This window comes from Lepus europaeus, chromosome 22 (genome assembly GCF_033115175.1).
Source record: "Lepus europaeus isolate LE1 chromosome 22, mLepTim1.pri, whole genome shotgun sequence".
Lineage (NCBI taxonomy): Eukaryota > Metazoa > Chordata > Mammalia > Lagomorpha > Leporidae > Lepus > Lepus europaeus.
The window spans coordinates 9,425,457-9,448,966 of NC_084848.1; the positions used below are offsets into that span (position 1 = coordinate 9,425,457).

The window sequence follows — 23,510 nt, forward strand, 5'->3', positions numbered from 1 at the left end:
CAGGCACCTGGGTTCTGGCCTCACCCAGCTCAGCCATTATGGCCATTTAGGGAGTGAACCAACCGATAGAAGATCTCATCTCCCTCTCCCTCTCTTCCTCTCTCTCTGTAACTCTGCCTTTCAAAAAATAAATGAAACAGATAGGGAAAGAAGAAATTAATGTCTTCAAAAATTTAAAGTTACATGTGAAAGAAAATATAATTCTAGTATACAGTTTGACTCAGCAGTAAGCACTATTTAAATAATCATTGTAGTATGAACACCAAATATTGATTTAATGACACTAATTTAGAGAGGTGAATTCCAGAAGGAAAAATAAAGAATTGAGAGTAGTTTACCTCTGGGTAATAGGACTGAGAGTGAACGAGATTTATGGTAAGCATTTGTTACTACTGGACTTCTAAAATTATGAGCCTGTGCTACTATGATTATGCAGGATTGTTTTTAATGAGATAAAGATAGAAAGGTAGAGCACTAGCTCCCATTACACTCGGAGAAACGCAGAGCACCACCGTCGTAAGCACTGAGGAATTTTCCCCTGAGGACTGGTAACTGCAATCGTGGTTGTTGCTGTAGTTCACAGAGGTCTTGTCTGTGCCACATTTGGCCATCCTGAGAGCCTAGGAGTGTGGCGGAGCTCAGAGATTAAGAACTCGCCTTCTCCCACGTTTGTGCGTGCTGAGGTGTGACTCATAGCACTCTTCTCATTGTGAGTGAGGTTGAGCGTAGTGGGGAAGAGGAGCAATGTGAGAACCAGCCTCCAGGGTTGAGAGTGGGAGGCTATGGCCTGGCATAGGAACAGGCAGCAGACTAGTAATGTCTGAAGCAGCAACCTAGAGGAATCTCGGCTGAATCACTTGGAATGGGAGTTATGTGGGCCTAGCAAGGAAGTTAAAAACTGTGGGTACAGGGACCTGGGAAGGCTTCCCTTCAGACTTGGCTTCAGATCCGTTAGCAGAGAACAGAGGACTTGCCACGGTGGCAGTACACAGCATTCCTGTACTGGTCGTTTGGCTTTTTTGGCTGCTCAGCACCTGGTTTTGGAGAATTCCTCACCGTGCAGGTTTATAGAGGGCAGAGCCCTCCTCCCGGTAGAAAAGCCTGAAAGGTCAGATCCTTGCTTCCTCAGCCTTCTCGGTGGACAGAGCGCTTCAGCACATGGCTGGGCGTTTGAATTGGAAGTTACAGCACAGAAAAGTGGGGACTGGAGAGAGTTCTTTCTGGAAGCATGGAGGGGGCAGCAGCATCCACTGGGAAAGGAGACAGGACCATAGCAGTGGTGCCAGTGACGCCGTTCTTGTCCAGGGACAGAGTGGGGCTGCAGTGGCCAGGTGCCAGCTCTCCGACTGCAGCCTGCCTTTGTCCTGGTTGGTTTACTCAGCCCGGTCTCCAGCTTTCCCAGCAATGCTATGGACTAACAATGTCCTTTCAGGTCAGTTCCTTCTCTTGAAACAACTGGCGTTGTTTTCTGAGGTTGCAGCCTAAGAAGCTTGTTGATAATGTATAAAATTCCAAAAAGTAGATGGCTAGGCGTTTGATTACTGACATTCCACAATGACCCTAGCATACACTGGGTAAGCACCTTTGAAAATGTGAGAGCAGTAGTGCGAGTACACTATTGGTTTATAATATTTTGAGGAAAGCTCTACTTCTCAGGGAAAACTCTTTTTTTCCATGAACTTTAACAACCCATGAGTAAATACTGTTGGCATCAAAACAAAATGGCCCAGAATTGGCACCGGTATCTACAAGCATTTTTTAGTGCTGGGTATTTTACTGTAGACTTTAAACTGTAGTCTGTTTTTCCGCTTCATCAAAAACATATTTTTCAATCTTTGGAGTATGATACTTATTTATAACTTTATTCCCAAATAGATCTTCTATTTACTCATGTTTTTAGTCATAATGGATGTGATTATATTGAATTAAAAATTGAATAGAGAAGCAACTGAAGGCAGTGACCTAATTTTTCCCTTAACAACTTGGTCAGGTTCCAAGAGTGTGGCTTGAAACAAATGCAGACTAGCAGAGACTCACTGTCCCTGCCCAGGCATCCCTCCTCCAGCTGCCCACCCTCTCCATTGTCCCGCTGTGGACGCTCTTCCCTCTGTCTCGGTTCAGTAGAGCTGGCAGTTCATTTTGCTTCTATCTGTCATTGTTTCCTTTTCAGTAAATTATTCTGCAAATACGTCCTAGTGCATAATAGAGCTGAACTGAAGACCATTGTCAACAGATCAGTTAAACGTGCAACACAGACGAAGAATTAGTCTGGTTCATGAATGGCAGGTCAAGTGACTCTGAAGTTACACATCTGCAAACATAATGAAATGCAGCATTTAAAAAGCATTTTTTACCTAACATTATGACTAAATGTTTAAAATATATATCATTTTGCATTTTCTTTTAAAACATGGCCATTTTTCACACAGACCACAAACTCGGCCTTTAGCCGTCTGTTGTCACTCTTCTTTGCTTCTTTGCGTTTGATCACTAAGTGTCCAGGTCCTACCCTAACCTGTAAGACCAGCCTCGCGTACTACTTTCCTTTTTTTGTCTTAGCCATTCCAAGTCAAAAGTATATTCTACTTCCTGAGAGCTTGTAAAACACTTCTTTCACGTTTGGGATTGTATCTCTTCTGACTTGTTTTGCAATGACCCGAGTAACTGTTTCATTTCCTCATGTGTTATGTGCCCCCCTAAAGACAGTATCTTGATCATCTTGAGGTCACCCAGAGAATGTAGTACAGTGCTCAGCACATGTAGATTGAAGTTTTTCTGCCTCTTTATTATTTCTAAATTACATGTAATTCATTTACAGTGAAGTCTATTGAATGTCTATTTCTTTTTATTCATAATTATGCAGAGTTTAATTAGAAGCCTTTTATCAACAAGAAACAAAACCTTTTTCTTGGTGATAATGAAATTCTAAGGACAGGTGGAGAAAAAAGGTGAAATGGCAGAAGACTTGTAAACTTAGGATATCACGTTTTGCTTGAATTATTAAGATACCTGTTCTTCACCTTGCATGTAGTACCATTTAAATGACTTTCAATGTGAAATGAAATAGTTTAAATGAGACAGTTTTTTAACGGACTTCAGGTTAGTTTTTATTGCTATGCAAGATGCCATACCAGGGAAAAGAAAATTAAGACAAATGGCCTGTGAATGAGACTAGGATCTAGTTGCATGGTAGGCACTTCATAGTTGTTTGATCTTGTCCTTACAGTCCTCTAAAAACTGGAGACTGGGTTTCCAATTTGTGCAGAAAGGCTCAAAAATAAATAACAGTGCCTCCGAAAAATGGCATTTTGTAAAGATGAACTTTGAGTTCAGATCTCTGTTCCACTCCTGGTTCTGCCCCATACTAACCATATACATTCCGTCTGGGTGGGGTGGGCATTGTGGTGCCACAGGTTAAGCCACCGCTTGGGACACCCACGTCCCATGTTAGAGTGCTGGTTCAACTCCCTGCTACTCCACTTCCATTGCCTCTGGGAGGCGGCAGTTGATGGCCCAAGTATATAGTCCCTGCTACCTACATGAGAGACCTGGATGGAGTTCCTGGCTCCTGGCATCAGCCTGGCCCAGCCCCAGCAGTTGTAACCATTCGCGAAGTGAGCCAGTGAATGGAAGATGATTCTCTCTGTGCCTCTCTGCCTTTTAAATAAATAAGTATTAAATGCCAACTGAGATCCTCAGCTTGAACTCATTTCCTCCTCCTCCTAGATGAGAGATGCCTGGCTCACATTCACATGGGCCTAAGCAAATTGTGTGTGCTTGTTTCAATTTAGTATTTATTTTTTGAGGTGGTGTATCTTTAATTTATCTTATAGTCAAAGGCTTAATGGCGCCACCAAGTAACAAGTTCAACAAATAAAAAGTGGGAGAAACCATAGTCCAGCAGGAAAATACAGAGGCTAGGAGCAATGAGCAGATGAACAGATGTTCAGCTTCACTCATATAATTTTTGGAGTAGTCACAGAATCATTAAAATTATAGTCTACAATTCCTATCAATTTTAAATAAATGTTTTAAGAGCTGAATTAACTGTTTAGTGTCATTTTTCTAATGGTAAGGATTATTTTCTATGTACTTCATTTGACAATTCATTTCCAAGTTTCTGAAGTCTAAAAAGTTACCAGGTTCGGGCTTCTTTTAAACATTGCTGTGTATATTATATTCAGCATTGGCTCTTGTAGGATTACTATCTTAGGGAGCAAAACAGGGTCATTAGAGTTGTCCTTAGAGCCTCCCCTATTGGGGAGCTATTGGGTGTAAACTTTTCCTCTCACAGACACTAAGAGAAATGGCCCAATTGTCACTTTATCCTAGAGCCCCAACTTATTGTTCTGACTTTGTCATAGTGAAACTTTCCAAGGAATATAGAAACTAATAGGGGCTGGTGTTGTGGCAGAGTGGGTCAAAGTGCCACTTGCATCACATGTGATCACCAGTTCAAGACCTGGCTGTTCCGTTTTTGATCCAGCTCCCTGCTAATGTTCCTGGGAAAGCAGTGGAAGGTGGCCCAAGTGCTTGGGACCCTGCACCCACGTGGGAGATCCAGAAGAAGCTTCAGGCTCCTGCCTTCGGCCTGGCCCAGCCCTGGCCATTGCAGCCATTTGGGGAGTGAACCAGCAGATGGAAGATTGGAGGCAAAAAATAGATGTTCTATCAGTTCAGATAGACCATGGATACAGAATCAACACTATCTCCTGTACTTTATCCGTTTCGTAAACACCTGTGAGTCCTTAGCATATGTCAAGCCTTAAGATTGAAGTAAGTCCAATGATAGGACCAATAGACACTTACTATGTAGGTACCTTAATAAAGCAAAGCCTTCTCTCTCTTACTCTGCCTCTCAAGTAAATAAATCTCAAAAAATATGCATATCAATATATATAAAAGGCGGCACTGTAGTGTGGTAGGTTAAACCTCCACCTGCAGCACTGGCATCCCATATGGGTACCAATTCGAGTCCCAGCTGGCTGCTGCACTTCCAGTGCAGCTCTCTGCTATGGCCTGGAAAAGCAGTACAAGATGGCCCAATCACATGGGCCGCTGCACCCGTGTGGGAGACATGGAAGAAGCTCCTGGCTCCTGGCTTTGGATCAGCGCAGCTCTGGCCTTTGCAGCCATTTAGGGAGTGGACTAGCTGATGGAAGATCTCTCTGTCTCTCCCTCTCTCCCTCTCTCTTTAATGCTGCCTTTCAAATAAATAAATAAATCTTTAAAAAATAAAAAAACCTAATTCATTAACCCTCTGATGTTATTTTCTTAGGGTAAACAGTTTAATGATAACAACTTCATGTGGTTTAATTTAATCATCACAAGGAAGCAGATTTGACAAAACAGATAAGTACAAGTACACATGGATTTCAAAAAAATTTTTGCACCAAAATAAATTTTATTTCCATTTTCCATGAACTTTTGAAGTACCCTTGTACTTTGGTTTTTATAGAGTAAATTTGATGATCTCATTTCTGGGAAAATAGGTTCAAACTATTTGAATCACTATTGATCTACAATATTGATGAGTTATAGGCAACTAGAAGAAACCTAGATTGTATTTTTGAATATTCTTTTTTTTTCCAATAAGTCTTTTTTTTTTTTTGGACAGGCAGAGTTAGACAGTGAGAGAGAGAGAGACAGAGAGAAAGGTCTTCCTTCCGTTGGTTCACCCCCAATGGCCGCTGCAGCCGGCGCACTGCGCTGATCCGAAGCCAGGAGCCAAGTGCTTCCTCCTGGTCTCCCATGCGGGTGCAGGGCCCAAGCACTTGGGCCATCCTCCACTGCACTCCCGGGCCATAGCAGAGAGCTGGACTGGAAGAGGAGCAACCGGGACAGAATCTGGCGCCCCAACCAGGACTAGAACCCGGTGTGCCGGCGCCACAGGCAGAGGATTAGCCTATTGAGCCACGGCGCTGGCCCTAATAAGTCATTTCTTGAAATCAAACACTTATTCATGGTCACTTTTTTTTTTTTTTTAAATATTTATTTATGGCCGGCGCCGTGGCTTAACAGGCTAATCCTCCGCCTTGCAGTGCTGGCACACCGGGTTCTAGTCCCGGTTGGGGCGCCAGATTCTATCCCAGTTGCCCTTCTTCCAGGCCAGCTCTCTGCTATGGCCTGGGAAGGCAGTGGAGGATGGCCCAAGTGCTTGGGCCCTGCACCCTCATGGGAGACCAGGAGAAGCACCTGGCTCCTGGCTTCGGATCAGCGAGATGTGCCGGCCGTGGTAGCCATTGGAGGGTGAACCAACGGCAAAAAGGAAGACCTTTCTCTCTGTCTCTCTCTCTCTCACTATCCACTCTGCCTGTCAAAAAAAAATTTATTTATTTATTTATTTATTTGAAAGAGTTAGAGAGAGACAGAAAAATCTTCCGCCCACTGCTTCACTCCCCAGATGGCTGCAACAGCAAAGGCTGGGGCAGGTCAAAGCCAGGAACTTTATTCAAGTCTCCCATGTGGGTGGCAGGGGCCCAAACACTCAATCCATCTTCCACTGCTTTCCCAAGCCATCAGCAGGGAGCTGGATCAGAGTGGAGTAGCCAGGACAGGAACCAGTGCCCATATGGGATGCTAGCATCGCAGGTGGCAGGCAGCTTTACCTGCTTTGCCACAACACTGGCCCTTCATGATCACTTAAAATCTTAACAACTATCACACAGTGGGTGTTCTTTCTGCATTTCCCATGATGTTCTTTCCCATCCCATAAAGTATATTTTTTTAAGTTTTACTTATTATTTATTTGAAAGGCAGAGTAACTGGGAAAAGAGAGATCGTCTACCTGCCAGTTCATTCCCTAAACACCTGCAACCACTGGACCTGGGCCAACCTGAAGCCAGGAGCCAGAAACTATCTGGGTCTTTAATGTGATTGGCAGAAACCCAAGTACCTGGACTGTAGTCTGGTGAAGGAAGCTGGATTGGAAGTAGAGGTGGGATTGTATAATAGGAATTCCTAAATGGGATGTGAGCATCTGAGGTAGCAGCTTAACCCACTTTTCCATAATGCCTGTGTGGTTGTTAACTTTTTTATATATTTATTTGAAAGAAAGAGAGCTCTTCCATCCACTAGCTCACTTCCCCTGTGCCTGTAACTGCACTTTGAACTGGGCCAGTTCAAAGCCAGGACCTTGGAACTCAATGCAGATGTCCTGTTCGGTGGCAGGGACCCAAGCGCTTACACCGTCACCTGCTGCCGCCCAGGGTGCACGTGAACAGGAAACTGGAACCAGAAGTGGAGCGGGGACTCAAAGCCAGGCAGCCCAGTGCAGATGTCCCAAGTGCCAAGTGGCATCTTAACTACTGCACGAAATACCTGCCCCTTACAGTGTACTTTTGGTGTCCCCTCGCTGCGGAAACTTGAGACACCTACTCCATTTCCACCTGTCCTAGTAGGTTGTTAACTTCTTGAGGTTGAGAGCCATAATTTCATTTTATTCCTCTGTTTCTAGCACAGAGCTTGGCGTGCACATACCTTTTCTTCCTTCCTTTCTTTCTCAGTCTAGAAAGTAACCTGGAGTCCAGGGCTGGATAGTCCATTAATTTGGCCAAAATATAGGCAATAATTCAAAATTATGTTAATTATTTCTTGTAGATCATTGTCAAGACTGAGGATTTTTGTGTCTGCTCTTTCTTAGCCTAGATTTCTTCCAGAAACGAAAACCTAGGATAAGTCTTGCATACAGATAGTATATTTTGGGAAATTCTCCCAGAATAAGAGTAGGTGTCTGGGAAGGGTAAAATGGAATGAGATAGAGCCAAAACAAGTATGTGTTCTGAGCTTATCATTGCTATGGGCAACTGGACTTGATCTTGCTGGAACCTTGTGATGAGCCACATGAAATACACTTCAGAATTGTACAAGTGAGGGAAACCAGAGGGCTGCATTTATCCACCAGCTTGTACTCCCCCACTGGAAGAAATGTTTACCTGGTCTGTTCACTCCCTTCCAACTCCTGGTGTGCATATGTGCCTAGCAGATTCCCAGAGGTGCCTGCTTCAGGTTGTCAGGATTTCCATAGCAGTGAGCAAGAGGCAGGACGGGATAGCTGAGGCAAGGTGCTTGCAGGTTATAGCTTTGAAACAGGATTGCTGCCGCGAAAGACAGAGTGTGAAGTGGGCATCAGTTGCTTAACTCTGTCTACTTTTTGTGTCATTCAGATCAATTTCTATGCTCCATTAAATCCAGCTTATCACAGAGTTGTCTGGGTGGTCAGCCGTACCTCTGCAGAAGATTGAATTGAGAGAAGGTGGTGGAATTAACCACAGTCTAGCTGCTGCAGCTGGCTGGGAACACTGATATTCTCATCATGACTTTATCAGACTTCAGTCAGGGCAGCTGAGCGACTGACTTACAGGGTAAGAGAATGACTGTAGGAATGGACCTTCCACGCTTGTGGCAGGAACTGGAGAAGCGAAGGTCTGAGAACCAAAGGATCCAGAGGAGTTGTCATCCTGAGGAGCCAGGCATCTCCAGCCACCCCAGTGGGGGCTCATGGAGAGCAAGTGATGTCCATGGGTCTGCAGCTGCAGTGTTGGTCAGCAGGGCTGGGGTTGGGAGGAAGTGGTGGGTGCAGAGAAATGGAGAAGCAAGGACAAGCCTGGACCCATGGGCACTGCTGCATCTGCCTGTCACCACATCTAGCCGCAGTGACAGAGTAATGGCTGCTGCTCCCTTCTGCCTTCCAGGCTCCTCTCTCTCTCTCTCTCTCTCTCCCTCTCTCTCTCCCTCTCCCTCTCCCTCTCTCTCTCCCTCTCCCTCTCCCCCCCTCTCTCTCCCTCTCTCCCTCCCTCTCTCCCTCTCCCTCCCTCCCTTCCTCTCTCTCTTCTTCTCTTCCTCCCTCCCTCCCTCCCTCTCTCTCCCTCTGTCTCCCTCTCCCTCCCTCCCTCTCCCCTTCTCCCTCCCTCCCTTCCTCTCTCTCTCTCTCTCTCTCTCTCTCTCTCCTTCTCTTCCTCCCTCCCTCCCTTCCTCTCCCTCTGTCTCCCTCTCCCTCCCTCCCTCCTCCATACCTCCCTTCCTCTCTCTCTCTTTCTCTCTTCTCTTCCTCCCTTCCTCCCTCTCTCTCTCTCCCTCTCCCTCTCTCCCACTCAGCTTTGGAACCATACAGGAATAGAGGTTATGGGAAATAGTTCTAGCTTAAGCAAGGTGAAGAACCAGCACAATCTCCTTCCCTTACCCATCCTAGAATTTCAGTAGCCTTTGCCAGTACTTCAGCGGTCTCAGCGACCTCCCAGGTGAGGTAACCCAGACCTTCAACCCAGAGGATCTGATGTGTTGGTTCCCCCATCAGTAGGTGCTACAATTGCCAGGTCTAAGTCATCGCCGGGGAAAGCAACCAGAAGATGCCCCTTAGGTTCCACATGAACTCCATCACAAACCTAGTACCCTGGTCCAGCGTGTGCAGGATGTCCCATGTCCCCCACAAGTGTACCTCCACGGTCTGCCAGTCCACAGAGCCAGGCCTTGTAGTGCTTTGGGTGTCTGATTTTTCTGTCCCAGAGCAGGTACTGTGTTTTTTGTTCTTAGACTGCTGTGAACCTGATTCTGGTTATTGGTTTGGAGGTAGTGAGAAGAGGCAGGGGCAGATCTTAGGGAGGACAAGTATCATCGTTTTAGGCACCTGCAGGGTCTCCAGCAAGGAGTTGGAGGAGCTGCTTTCCCAGCCCAGAAAATTCAGATAAATATGCTCAACTCATCCACCCAAATCGCCCCATACCATGTTTCTGTGTCCAAGTGTTCCTTTCAGGCCTTGTTGAGGTTTTACTCAAGTCATTTGTAGCGCTGATATCCTTAAAGTGAAATCTGGAGCCTTGGTGCTGGCTGTCTGCCTTGCAGCTGCAGGAAACAGGTTCTCTTTAAATACTAGCCTGGAAGTCTTCAGACAAGAATGCCTAGATTTGGGAGTTGGAACTTGTTTTCTTTTTTCATGGTTTTGAAACCTGTTAACTAAAACCTGCCAACATCAGGGCCTCATAGTGCCTAGTGTTCCCATTCCATTCATGTGCCACCACTACTGCTGAGCTAATATTTCACTTTCCATGTACACCCCATTTTAATTCACTGCTGTATGCAGAGGTCATTACACCCCACCTGCCAATAGGAATGGAGTCTTCTGGGGTGGGGTTTTCTTTTTCTTTCTTCTTTTCTTTTTTTTTTTTTTCTTTTTTCTTTTTTTTTTTTTTTTTTTTTTTTTTTTTTTTTTTTTGCCATTTAGAAGAAGTTAGTCTGAGAATTTCATTCAAGAATCCTGACTTCTAGGGCCATTTCTGGTTAACTAGCTATCTTTGGATGTTTCTTCCTGTTCCCTACAATTCCTGCTCTGAGCACAGGCTGGAATAAAGGCAAGTGTGTAAGTCATTTATCTGGAAAGTAATCCCATGAACTGGAGGGAGAGGGAGAGGGAGCTGGGAAAGGAGAGCAGAATGAGAGTGAATCACTGAGCCCGGCACACTGGAGGCCCTGGGATCAGACGTGTTCTCAGCACGGTCCTCCTGAGGAATGTAAGAGAGGAGAATTTATTGTCAGCTCTCAGAAGTCTCAAAGTGTGATGTCTGGCTACTATGGACACCGAGGAGCTGGTTGGCTTGTCTTCCTTCCCTATGTCTAACTCTCATTTTGTGCCTTGGAGCTGGGATTCTCAGTCGACTTTATAAAGTAAAGATATATAGGGGTGATGTGATGGTGCTGCTGTTTTAGAAAACTTAAACCTTTCAACAGTGTGCTCAGTATGGATGAATACTGGAGGGAAGGACACGGGAGGAAGCTTTTCAGGATGAGGTGCTGGGGATTGGGACACAGACGATGTTGGTGGGAATGGAAAATAAAGAAGCTAGCCAACTTGTATGTTGAAAGAAGAGTCAGCAAGACATGCTGCCCACTAAGATACAAGAGCTAAAGGAGGGCAGGCACAGTAGAAATTTAAGATTTCTAGCCTATAAGAAGAACAGTATATAGACACTTTGGCTCCCCTGTAGCCAAGCTAATCCTCAGAACACTCGTGGATTGTTGAAGCCTCCGTGTGGGGACTGAGACTCACAGCCGGTGTGTTTGAATCAGCTGGCAAGTGGGGTAGTCAAGAGTTAGTGGTAGAACTGCTGGAAATCAAAGCCCAGGCTGTACTTACTACTTCCTAGCACCCTCACTTCCTGCTTGATTCATAATTCCTTTCCTTGGTACTCAGAATCAGTCATATGTGTGTTAGTAGGAAAGAATCAAAACAACTTTTCCTGTTTGCACTTTGAAGTCCCATCCCTGCCTCCAGTACTGCTGAAGTCACCATACCCATGTAAGGCCGACCATGCCGTGAGCCTGTGACGCTGTGCACGTCGCACGATAAGACAGAATCACCATACCCATGTAAGGCCGACCATGCCGTGAGCCTGTGACGCTGTACACGTCGCACGATAAGACAGAATCACCATACCCATGTAAGGCTGACCATGCCGTGAGCCTGTGACGCTGTACACGTCGCACGATAAGACAGAATCACCATACCCATGTAAGGCCGACCATGCCGTGAGCCTGTGACGCTGTGCACGTCGCACGATAAGACAGAATCACCATACCCATGTAAGGCTGACCATGCCGTGAGCCTGTGACGCTGTGCACGTCGCATGAGAGAGAATCACCGCCAGCCGTTCCCTGCCTGCTTCACTTCCTGTCTCCTTCCTCCTGTTCCCAGCTCTGCCCCAGGGTGAGACTCTGAACCTGGGAGCCTTACGCGTTTCCTGGTGAGCTGTTGAAAACCGGTTTCCCAGTGGCGTTGGGATACAAGTAGGGTACTAGGAATTAGGAAGAACATGGGGGGAGAAAGATGGACCCTTACAGTGTATTCAGAGAGCTGGCAGCATGGAGGCTTACTGTAGTTACCAGAGGAACACAGTGAGGAGAAAAATAAAAATTTTGATAAAACCAGAAAGTGACCATATTTAATGTGCAGCAGTAACAATCATTTGTATTACTAAATTCCAAATTAATTTGTTTTATTTCTTTATATCTCAGCCTTGATTTTGCATTCATATGGTTATATAGCTCAACATTTTGAAAGACATTTTTGCCCACATTAAGAATTAGAAAAAAATATTCAGTGAAAGAGAATAGAAGAGAGCGTTTAAGCAAGTAGGAGGTATATCTGTACAGTGTGATTATCACACAAACAAAATGAATTTTATTTCCTTCCACCTTTTTAGTTGTATTTTAGAGACCGAGAAATGGAAAGGGAGCTCCCACCTACTGGTTCACCTCCCAGATTATCACAGTGGCTGGGGTTGGGCTGTGCCAAAGTCAGGAGCCAGAAACTTGATCCAGGTCTCCCCCACGGGTGGCTGCAGCCCAGGTACTTGAGCCACCACTGCTGTCGCCCAGGATCTGCGTTTTAAGAGGGTAGAATCAGGCGCGGGAGCTGGCTGTGGAGCCCAGGACTCCGACATGTGATGTGTGTGTCTTTACCAGCAGCGTAACTGCAAGGATAATGCCCACCCCACAAAAGGAATTTGAGGACGTTGACTTCATACCTTGTGCCATCTTCACAGCAGTAGTGATGAAAAGCTGCCCTTTGTTCATAAATGCTTTCGCTACAGGTGGTATTTTTCTATTACAAGGAAATTGTGAATAAAAGCTTTTGAGGCTCTCCAGAATGTTAGATGGTTTACTGGTCAACCAGTGCTGTGTAACGAACCACCTGAGAACCTCCAGGGCGTTTGGCAATGAACAGTTACTTCTCACAGCTTGCTGAGGCACCCCTACATCAGTGCGCAGCAGCTGCCTCCACTCTAGTGGCTCTGCTCCAGTGCTGCTCACTTTCCTCCTGTGACCAACAGGCTGGCCACAGCACGTTCTCTCTATGGCAGAAAGCAAGAGGGAAAGCCCTGTTCCCAAAAAAGGAGGGGGTTCAGGTGGAGCAGCCCTATTCGGTGAGCTAAGTGCAGGAATTGAGAGTGGTAAGCATTTAGAAACTTTTCGAGCAGTTTGACCTTGTAGCATTCATGCCAAATTTTACTGAAGTGTCACAAGCCCATGACAGAAGAAAAGAACGAAACCCAAGATACTTTGAGAAGTGCTGAGATAGGACATGTGGCACTCTGCTCACTAGATGGCTGTGCTGATGTATGCTCTGGTCTTGACACATTTGCTAACATCGCTTTGTCACGAAGAATCCAAACATCTCTGAATGTGTTGATCATGTTTTGGACCTACAAAACTGGACCCAAATGGACCAAGAAGGTGGCGTTGTTTGAAGCCCTGGGCATCCCACCTGCTGGCCTTTCCCTGCCAGCACGCCTCCTGCCTTCCTGCTGTGTTGACGTCTTCATTCCAGTATCAATAGCCTTGACAAAGGGCATATCATCACCATTGAAACCCTTTATCATGATGTCCAAGTATTAATTTGAATAAATAAGATGCATCCCTTTAGACAGTGAGAGAGACACACACACAGAGAAAGGTCTTCCCTCCGCTGGCCCACTCCCCAGATAGCCGCTACGGCCGGCGCGCTGCACCAGGAGCCAGGTGCCTCCCCCCCGGTCTCCCATGCAGGTACAGGGCCCAAGCACCTGGGCCATCCTCCACTGCCTTCCCGGGCCACAGCAGAGAGCTGGACTGGAAAAGGAGCAACCAGGACAGAATCCGGCACCCCAACCGGGACTGGAACCCTGGGTGCTGGTGCTGCAGGCAGAGGATTAGCCTAGTGAGCCACGGTGCCAGCCACTATCACCGTGTTTATAATAAAGGTGCTTTTCTGTTCCTGAGAGAAGTGGTTCTAAATGGATGAGTTCTAATGAGCATTGATTAGTAGAAAAACATAAGGTTAGAGGCATAAAAAGGGGGAGGGGACATTTTTAGGCAGGAAGGGAGGGGTATGTTTAAGTATGACTAATCTTCCTGGCTGTATGACCTTGGGCAAGTTACTTAATGTCCATGAGTCTTAGTTTTCCTATCTACAAAATGAAAGTAGCAACAGCGCCACCTTTCTCGTCATACATTCTCAGGTAGGTCTGTAGTGCAAAGCTTGATACATACACATAAGTTTTTCAAAATGTTCTTTCTCTTGATGCTGTTAACTAATGAATCTCAATGTTAGGCACTGTACAGAGAGCAGGTAGGGCCTCTCCCCTGGAGGAGCTCTCAGTTGTTGTGCAGAGCACAGAGCAGCAGAGAAACTTTCAGATGGGGTGTGACCCTGCCTCACAGCCCACGTAGGCTCTGGGGAGAATGGAGTGGGCTCTTCTGGGAAAGCAGTGGAAGATGGCCCAAGCACTTGGGCCCCTGCACCCGCGTAGGAGACCCGGCAGAAGCTCCTGGCTCCTGGCTTCGGATCAGTGCAGCTCCTGTTGTTGTGGCCACCTGGGGGTTGAACCAGCACATGGGGAAGATATTCTTTTTCCTCTCTCTCTCTCTCTCTCTCTCTCTCTCTCTCTCTCTCTCTGCCTCTCTGTAACTCTGCCTTTCAAATAAATAAATAAATATTTAAAAGAGAAAAAAAAAAAAGAGTAGGCTCTTCAAAGGGGCAAAGTCCAAGCTGAGTGTTTTAGGATATTGAGGAATTAAGACAGAGTTAGCATTTTTGGAAAAGTGAAAGGACATCTGGAAAACCTGGAGCTACAGGAGTTTGGTGGATTCAGGAAACTGGAGTGTGGAATGTGTGGACAGGGCCAGGTCATCCAGAGATGTGTCCTCTGGATTTTCTGTTTGAAGTCGAGCTGTTGAATGATTCATTACAGTTGCCTATGTAGCATATTTTCCACTCTGGCCACAGCGTGAAGAATGTAGTCGAAGAGGAGAAACTAGAGATGAGGATTTTTTAAGGCTCTTCCAGTAATGCCTAGAGAAAGTATCCGATCATGAAGCAGAAGTGGTAGAGATTCAGGGAGGTTTGGGGTGGGGGGCGGAGACAAGAGAAGGATGCCAGCCTCTGGTGAGAGCCTGGACTTGGGCTCCAGGAGAAGATTCACATCAGTTACTCAGGTGTCTGGCTGTGATGACAGAGGCTGTGAGTGTGATGCCCTTCTCTAAAGTGCATTAAGAGAAACTAATGGATTCCCCAGAGGAAACTAATGGACTTACAGTTAGGTTGTCAGTGGAATGTCCCTGTGGAACTGCTCCGTGAGTTGGGAGAGAGCTCTGGCTGAAGCTGAGGTTGGGAAGAAACAGGGATGCAGAGTGAGTGAGGGCCATGGAGACAGATAACGTCACAAGGAAACGGGCAGTAGGAAGAGCCGTGTTCACCACGCTGAGCACAGGGTATCCACTCCAGAATGTTTGAGCAGGTGGAGGATGTCGAGGGTGCAGTTTGATAAATCTGCTGACAACCCTGTGAGTTAGGAAATGTGACCCCACCATTACAGATGAGAAAACTTCAGGCTCAGAGAATTAAGTGACTTGCCCAAGTCACTTTGCTACTGAGTGACATACAGGGGTGGAATTTCAAGTCCAAGGTGTTTAATTCCAAAGCCCAATTTTTCCTTCCACAACCTGCTGTTTGTTAAACCTCAGAAATTTGAATGTGTGATGGTGTTTAATTCTCTTTCTTTACCTCTGCCAATATACTGGTTTAGTAGGAATGTGACCTATCACTTTAAATAACCCCCTTTTATCTCAATTTCCTCTTCATCATCATTCCAAACACATCTTGGGAGATTGCCTTTCGTACCAGACTGACTCATCCCACTCAGTTCTTCTCCAGTGGCCGCTCTGAGACAGCAGACCAGCGGAAGCCCTCTGCTAGCTGCGGATGACTTGGGTCCTCCGCTCAGCATTCAGCGCTCGGACATCAGAGCTTGTCACTGGTTCCCTCCTCTCACCAGTGTGTATGTGTACCCTTGGGTGTCACGTGCAGATCTCACTGCGGTGGTCTCAGAATTCCTTATACAAATATGTTTTAGTGTTTAGACTAAATAAATTAATCCTGCAGTTTTTCTGTTACTGTTTTTGCAAAAATGTTATCTTTTGTAACAAAAGCAGCCTGGGTGTCTCTGGCCATGGTTCTAATCTTCAGTATCAGGTTCTTGTCCTCCATCCCTAGTGTGGAGAGCCAGCCTCTGCACCTACACTTCTCCAGAGGGATCCTTTATATAACAGAAGAGAAGAGAGACCTGCTCATTGTTAGAAACTCCCCAACACTGAAGCAAAAGTCTCCCTACTTGTAACATTTGTTTCCCAGGACTTGGCATTGATGTCAGTTCCATCAGACAGTAAAAGCTCTTATGTGTGTCGCCAGCCTCCCTTACATAAAGACAGGTAATCTCTTCTGCTTGGCACTCTCCTCCTGGCTCACATCTCAGACTCTGCTGTTCCTGTGCCCTCCTGAGAATCCTGCAGTTTTCATCAGTGCCCAGAACAACGCAGCACTCCATGGGGGAGCAGGGCAGCACTGGCCCCTTGATGAGGACTGAGTGCGGGAATCCTGAAAGCCTGAGACTGTCGGGCTTCTGTCGTTCCTTCTGTTACAATGCTAGACATCTGTGATGCTTTGTATGTGGTACCTTTCGTAAAAGGGGATGAGGCATTACTTATATTGGCCACTGACAATCTTATATCATCTGAAGCTGGATGTCACCCCCTTTCTTTCCCTTCCCATCTTTCATGGCTTCACATATAAATTTGGATCCTGAAAGTCTCTGGCACCGGTGGGAGCCCGTTCTTTCGGCCGTGTCCTAAAGCTCTGAGCTTGTTAGCAGTATGTGGAGCCACTTTGTTGCTGCTGCTGGTGGAGGCTAAACTTCTGTTCACATTAATGAAAAACTGCTGCCCAGCCATTTCCCCTCCACAATGTTTGTCCCCCAGGGTTTACTTCTATTTTATCTTTGTCTTTTGAAACGATCTTTCCTAAAGAGAATAGCTAACTACCTCGGATTTTCTTCTTTGCTTCTTGAGCACTTAGAATGCTGTAGTTTCTTTTTCCAGGATCCTGGCCCATTTCCCTTAAACCATTTATTCTTTTCATGTTTGCTAGAATTAAACCCAGGTGAGCATGAAACTTTTGATATTTTGCCTGTTTCCTAAGGGATTAATGAAAACCAGTGCAAAGTGTTATGTTTTTATTAGGACCATACAAAAACAGATATCTCTGTAGTCGGCAGCCCACCTGTCTGCTCAGGTGTGGGTTCTTCCATCAGTCAGCTGTCATCTCTGTTTCCTCTGGCCAGCTCCACAGCTATGTCAGCTCTGCCTGCCCTCCTTTCCTGCTTCATCCATTGCTTTCCACGCTAGTATCTCACTCACATTGTTGATTTTGTACATAGATATTTATTTCCTGGACCAATTGGAAAGATTCACTGCCTTTTTCTATTGATCTGTCTGTGGGGCAGTAGATTTCCATGGATGTCATCTACAGTTACCTCATCCTACCAAGTCTTGGTGATTTTCATGGATTTTATTTTGTTCTTTTTTTTTTTTTTTTAACTACTGCTACTTTCAAATATAGTGTCTAGCACTCTAATGTTCAAAAAGTAATATTTATGATTAATCTGAAGAAGTTATTTGCCTTCTCTTTTAGGCTGTGAGGATATCATTGCTGAGAGCATCTCATTAGATACCTTAATTGCCATCCTCAAGTGGAGCTCTCATCCATACGGCTCTAAATGGGTCCACCGACAAGCATTGCATTTCCTCTGTGAGGAATTTTCCCAGGTCATGACTTCGGATGTTTTTTATGAACTCAGCAAAGACCATCTGCTTACTGCTATCCAGTCTGACTACCTACAGGTAATCATTTATACACCTCTCAAATTCATTGTCATTCATATGTGCGCCAGGAAGCCCATCTGTGCTCTTACTCTTCCAGTGAGGGCAAGGCAGAGGGAGTGACACAGTGATCAAACCACCCATGAATACTCTCTTCATATTTATACAGCAAAAGCCTTGTGACTCACTGGCCCTCCATGCGCACTGCTGCCATGACTCGATTGTGAACAAGCCCAGGTCGTAACCAGCTACACCCAAGTGAGATTGAGGCAGTAGGCAAGGTCAGAAACACATCCCAACAGTGATCCGCCTGGTTTCCATTCACATGTATTTGCTGATGCAGTTTCTTTCCTTTTGGTGAGGTCTCAGGTACTTAATTAGCTTGCGCAGCACTGAGTAAGGATCACACATGTTTTTTGCCAAGGTATAATAATGTTTTCAACTACTTACTTTTAATCAGAAGTCATTTTTAGCAGATTCTTGTGTCCTTGGCTTATATGTTAACCTAATTTGGTGATTAGATTTAAATATTGCAGAAAAAAGCTTTCAGGAAAATTATGTGTTCAAGCTTAATTTTCTTTTATATTGGCTGCATGAATTTTGTGCTAAAAACTACAGCAATTAAAAAAATTTTTTTAGAGACATAGAAACAGAGAACTCCCATCCACTGGTTCATTCCCCACATGCTCACAGTGACAAGCTGAGGGCTTGGAGGGAGGAGCCAGGAGCTCAGTCCAGATCTCCCAGGTGAGGGGCATGGACCCATTTCTTGAGCCATCACTGTTGTCTCCCAGGCTTTGCATTATCAGGAAGCTGGAGGCAGGTATCAAACCCAGGGACTCTGGTGGGGGACAAAGACATCCTAAGTGCTAGGCTAAACACCTGCTCCTATAAAAGATATAAACCCATTGAGCATTTGTCATTTCTTTGTACAATAAAAATTATAATCTGCTACCATCCCAGTCCAAAACGCAATTAAGAGTTAAGAATCCATTGAACAGCTGTGCTTTTCCTTTGTCGATTGCTTTGGTTGCAAGGCACATGTTACCACCCTTGGGCTTGGTTTGTGGAGGGTCTGTGTTATTAGCAGACCTGTTGCACTATCCTGATCCAGACTGGAGGCTTTCTGGGAGTTAGGACTTACCAGTTCTCTCAGGTTGTTGTCTTTAGGAGCTCTGCGTTCTTTCTTAGGAAGTAGAGATCACCTGAAGAGCAGTGTGGTTTGCTCTAAGATTTTCAGTAAAGCGCAGCGAAGCACGGGATGCTGTGCCATTTCACAGGTGTGCTTCCAGGGTCCTGACCATCAGCGGAGGAGTCTTCTCCCAGGACAAGCTGCCGGTCTCATTCTTCCTGCCTCTCCAGGAGAGAGTCGTCACTCCCTGTCTCATTTATCTCTCTCTGTCTCATTCCAAAAGAAAGAACTTAAGGCAATGTGTAGAAACTATACAGTAAGATAAAATAGATTTATGATTAGAAGGGAACAGGATTTTTAAAAAAGGTGGAATTAAGAATAAAAATGTAGTTGGAGCTGAGAATAAGGTTGATGGATGAAGCATATGTAACACAGTGTTGTGTGTGTGTGCTGTTGTTGGACTACAGGTTTAACTCTCGGTGTAAAGAGTAAAATGTGGTGAGCTGCGTTCTCTGTCTACATAAGGGCACGGGAAAAGTCATTAACGGAATTACCATTTATCTACTTTCACTAAACAAATGTAAACCATTTTTTTATTGTAGGCAAGTGAACAAGATATCCTTAAATATCTGGTTAAGTGGGGAGAGCATCAGTTGATGAAAAGAATAGCAGACAGAGGTAAGCTCAGAAAATTCGCTGGAGAGGTATAGTTTGTTAAAGTAAATAGATCAGAGGCTTTGATAACCTTAAAAAGGAAAATTTTACTATTTTTTATGTGTCTAATAATGTATGTTGGCTGATTCATGGAAGTATTACAATGAAAAATTTGGTATAATTATTAAAGGTTTATAAAAGCACCTTGTTAATGAAAACATTCTGGAGTTAGAGGGAAGTGGTGGTTGCACTCTGGTGTCAATGTACTAAAAGCCTCTGATATGATTGAAGTGGTGAATTTAATATATGAATATTTTAAAAAACCAGGAATCACATTGTTTCACACATTTTAGGAGATAAAAGGGAAACAGTATTTCTGACCTCAGCTGGTGTTGCTGCACAGCAGCAGGTGGGATCATATCCAGATCACATTATCTCTGAATCACCAGGATTTTTTTGTGTCTAAGGTTAGCCCAACCCCTTCCTTTTTCCCCTCATATAGTATTGTGTTCTTCTACAAACTGAACCCAGATCATCAACTTTTAATTAGAAAAAATCAAATGCAGATTTCCCTTTCCTGACATTTTTCAGTAGCTTTTTTAGGTGTAATTTACATACCACAAAATTTACCTGTTTAAAGTATTCAAGTCACTGGTTTTTAAAGTACATTTACAGAGCTGTGCTGTCAATTTTATTTCTCCTGATTTATTTTTCTGTGGCCTGCAAAAGCCTCTAGCAACTCTCAGATTTGAACTTTTTTTGAAATATGAAAACCATTACAATTAATTTGGAAAGTATTTTAAATACCAATATGAGAGTACTTTGAAAAATTCAAAGTGGAAAGTGGAATTAAAAGATGGAAGTTTAGGGGCCTGCACTCTGGCCTTGCAGGTTAAGCTGCTGCCTGTGATGCTGGCATCCCCTATCAGAGCACTGGTTCAAGGCCCGATTGCTCCACTTCCAGTCCAGCTCCCTGCTGGTGTGCCTAGGAAAGCAATGGAAGATGTCCCAAGTCCTTGGACCCTTGCTTCCTGCATGGGAGATGCTGATGGAGTTCCTGGCTCCTGGCTTTGTCCTGGTCTAACCCCTACTGTCTATTAGAGTCATTTGGGGTTGTGAACCAGCAGATGAGATTCTCTCTATCTATCTCTATTTCTATCTCTGTCTCCCTCTCTCTCAATAACTCTGCTGCTCAAATAAATAAATGTGTTTGGTTTTTTGTTTTTTAAAAAAGTGTAAGTTTAGGGGCAGATCTTGTGGCACAGCTGGGTAAGCTGCAGCCTGGGACAGCCGTATCCTGTTTGGAGGCTGGGTGAGTCCCGGCTAACATGTCATCCAGCTCACTGCTAAGCAGCGGATGTTGGCTCAAGGGCATGAGTTCTTGCCACCCAGGTAGAAGACATGGAGCTCCTGGCTTCTGGCTTTAGCCTGGCCTGACCCGAGCTGTTGTGGCCATTCGGCAAGTGAACCAATGGATGGAAGATCTTTCTCTGTCTGTGTCTCCCTCACTTTATGTCACTCTGCCTTCCAAATAAATAAGTATATGTATATATTTTAAAGTAATTTTATTTTGGTATAAAAAATTTTGAAATCTGTGCAGTTTTGTCATAGTACATGTTTTTCATGCACTATTTGAAGAGCCCTCAGATGGACAGATTTCAAATTTTTTTGCACTAAAATAAACTTAACTTTTAATTCCATTTTCTACAAACTATTTGAAGTGAACTCATGTTTACTCTTCCGTTGTTTGTCAGTGTTGTAGAATGTAACTGCTGCAATAGCAAGAATTGATTGTATACAATTGATTAATACAATGTAATAATCATTACAGGCCATAGACTTGTTCATTGGTGTAAGGTTGGTGGTGATGAAATGTCATACTTATTTTGGGCAGATAACAAGCATCCTTAGAGTGATAAAGTTTCTTTTAAAATAATTGTTTTCAAAATGGGTTAGAATGGTAGGTTTTGTAGGGATAATAATGAAGCTAAAAGCATCAAGCCATCCCTTTGTGTCAATCACCTTTGGATATAAAGGTTTTGACCTTACCTGTACATTTGGGAGTTTTGTGTGATATATCATATGAAAACAGGATGCCACTACTTTAAAAAAAAAGTTTTTTTAAAAAAAGGTAATGCCTTATGTAAGTATTAAGCTAAATCATAGTAAGGCAAAGGAAAAAGTCCAATTTCCACATGCTTTGAACAATTTTATTTTGAATAACTCTGAATAAACTTTACTTCTTGAACAGACATGTATTGAACAATACAAGGTACCCTGTAAATATGTTCAGCTTTTAAAAACAGTTTAAGATACATGAATATCTTATATGTATCTGTATATATAATCTTATATATGTGTGTATATATATTTATCTTATATGTATGTGTGTATTTATCTTATATGTATGTGTATAGATATGTATGTATATGTATGTCTATGTCAGTCACATGACTTAAGGGAGATAGCAGTTTGGCTATAGAATATTTGCAGAACTCCAGCATTTGCATTTGTGAATGATTATCTTATTCAGTGGTTTTGGTTTCTCTTGTTCTTTGTTTGTTTTTGAGAAAACATTGCAGCCTCCTAGATTAAAACATGGTCAAGAATTTTCAAAATTGTGTGATTTTTCTCCCTACCTCCATATCCAGTAAGCACATGAGTACTTCAGCTCTTCTTGCACTAATCCCCAGTGAAGAAATCTTCACCTTCTGGCCTGCAGGAGGGACATACAGGACATATCAAAGGTCAAAAGATCTGCGTTTAGGCAGTCGTATTTCCATGTCACAGAAGTTTAGGAGCCTTAATCAAAATCTTAAAACTGGAGTGCACATTAGGTTGTGCTGCTTTGGGCACCAAGTGATAAATATGTTAAATTGCTTTTAAACATAAAATAGTCTAATGAACATATTGATAACCTATAGCGACCAGAAAACAGCATATGCCTTGCCATGCCCTTATTGTACTAAAAACCGTTAAAATTTGAAAAGTTTAAGAAAAGCCCTTGATCAGATTAACTACTAAGTTATCTCTTCTCCTTTGAGTTAGTGTCCAGAAAAGAATCCTTTATTCTTTAGTGCAGAACAATCAGAAAAGAATGTTATTGTACTGTTGATACAATGGTTTCTTTCTCCAAGAACATTTCTGTTCAGTAAACTTCCTGTGGCTGAAAAGGAACTGATGTGTAATCTTTCTTAAAGCAGATGTACTGAAGTATATAGAGTGGTACCAAGAGTGTATGTACAAGGGAAGGAAGAAAGCCTGTCTCTAGGTATTTGAATTTGATTGGAGAATTTTTATTTTTTCGGTCTTAGAGCCAAACTTACTGAGTGGCACTGCCCATAGTGTGAACAAAAGAGGAGTAAAAAGACGGGACCTGGACATCGAAGAGCTGAGAGAGATCCTTTCTTCTCTCTTGCCCTTTGTGCGAATTGAACACATCTTACCTATAAACAGTGAAATCTTCAGTGATGCAGTAAGTGTCCTCTTTCTTCATTCATTCCTCTCATGAAAAGAAAAATGCCAGTCTTGCCTCTTCTTTTAGTCACTAAATAATTTGTGCTACTAATGAAGTACTGCAAAGCTATAAATTCCACGAGGATGGACTCGGATGTGTTTTGTATAATCCTGTGTCCTCAGGTGTCTGTCACAGCGCACAAATGAATGGTGGGTGGAGGAGAGTGGGTCGAGGATAGGGAGGTCTTCCTTTTGCAAGAGCATCATTTCCAGGGAGGTGAATGGGATCTTTTATCCTTTTGGAGACTGTTCAAGAATGCAGCGGGTCAGAAAGCACAGGGTCTATTGATTCAGTCTTAGAGCAGTGTATGGATCTTGTGGTTGTAGTTCAGACCCACCTGAAAATAAATGAAGCTGGTCATACTACTTTTATATTTTTTTAAAAAAAATTACAGTTTTAAAAACTAATATGATTGGGTGACTAGTATGATTGGTTGAATTAAAGTGGCAGATTATTAGTTCTTCACAGACTGATTTATGAATCTTGTGTGATGCTTGCAGTCATCATAGTGCAATTTTTTAA

The 23,510-nt window shown here is 43.9% G+C and overlaps 1 protein-coding gene across 2 annotated transcripts in view; it reads left to right on the forward strand.

The window, feature by feature from the left end:
• BTBD7 (BTB domain containing 7) overlaps positions 1-23,510 on the forward strand; it is a 90,505-nt gene that overhangs the window by 52,338 nt on the left and 14,657 nt on the right. For both annotated transcript variants that reach the window (XM_062181134.1, XM_062181133.1), the window contains 3 exons: positions 17,498-17,706; positions 19,420-19,495; positions 22,786-22,946. In XM_062181134.1, coding sequence (XP_062037118.1) covers positions 17,498-17,706; positions 19,420-19,495; positions 22,786-22,946 — 446 coding nt within the window. The remainder of the gene's footprint in view (positions 1-17,497; positions 17,707-19,419; positions 19,496-22,785; positions 22,947-23,510) is intronic.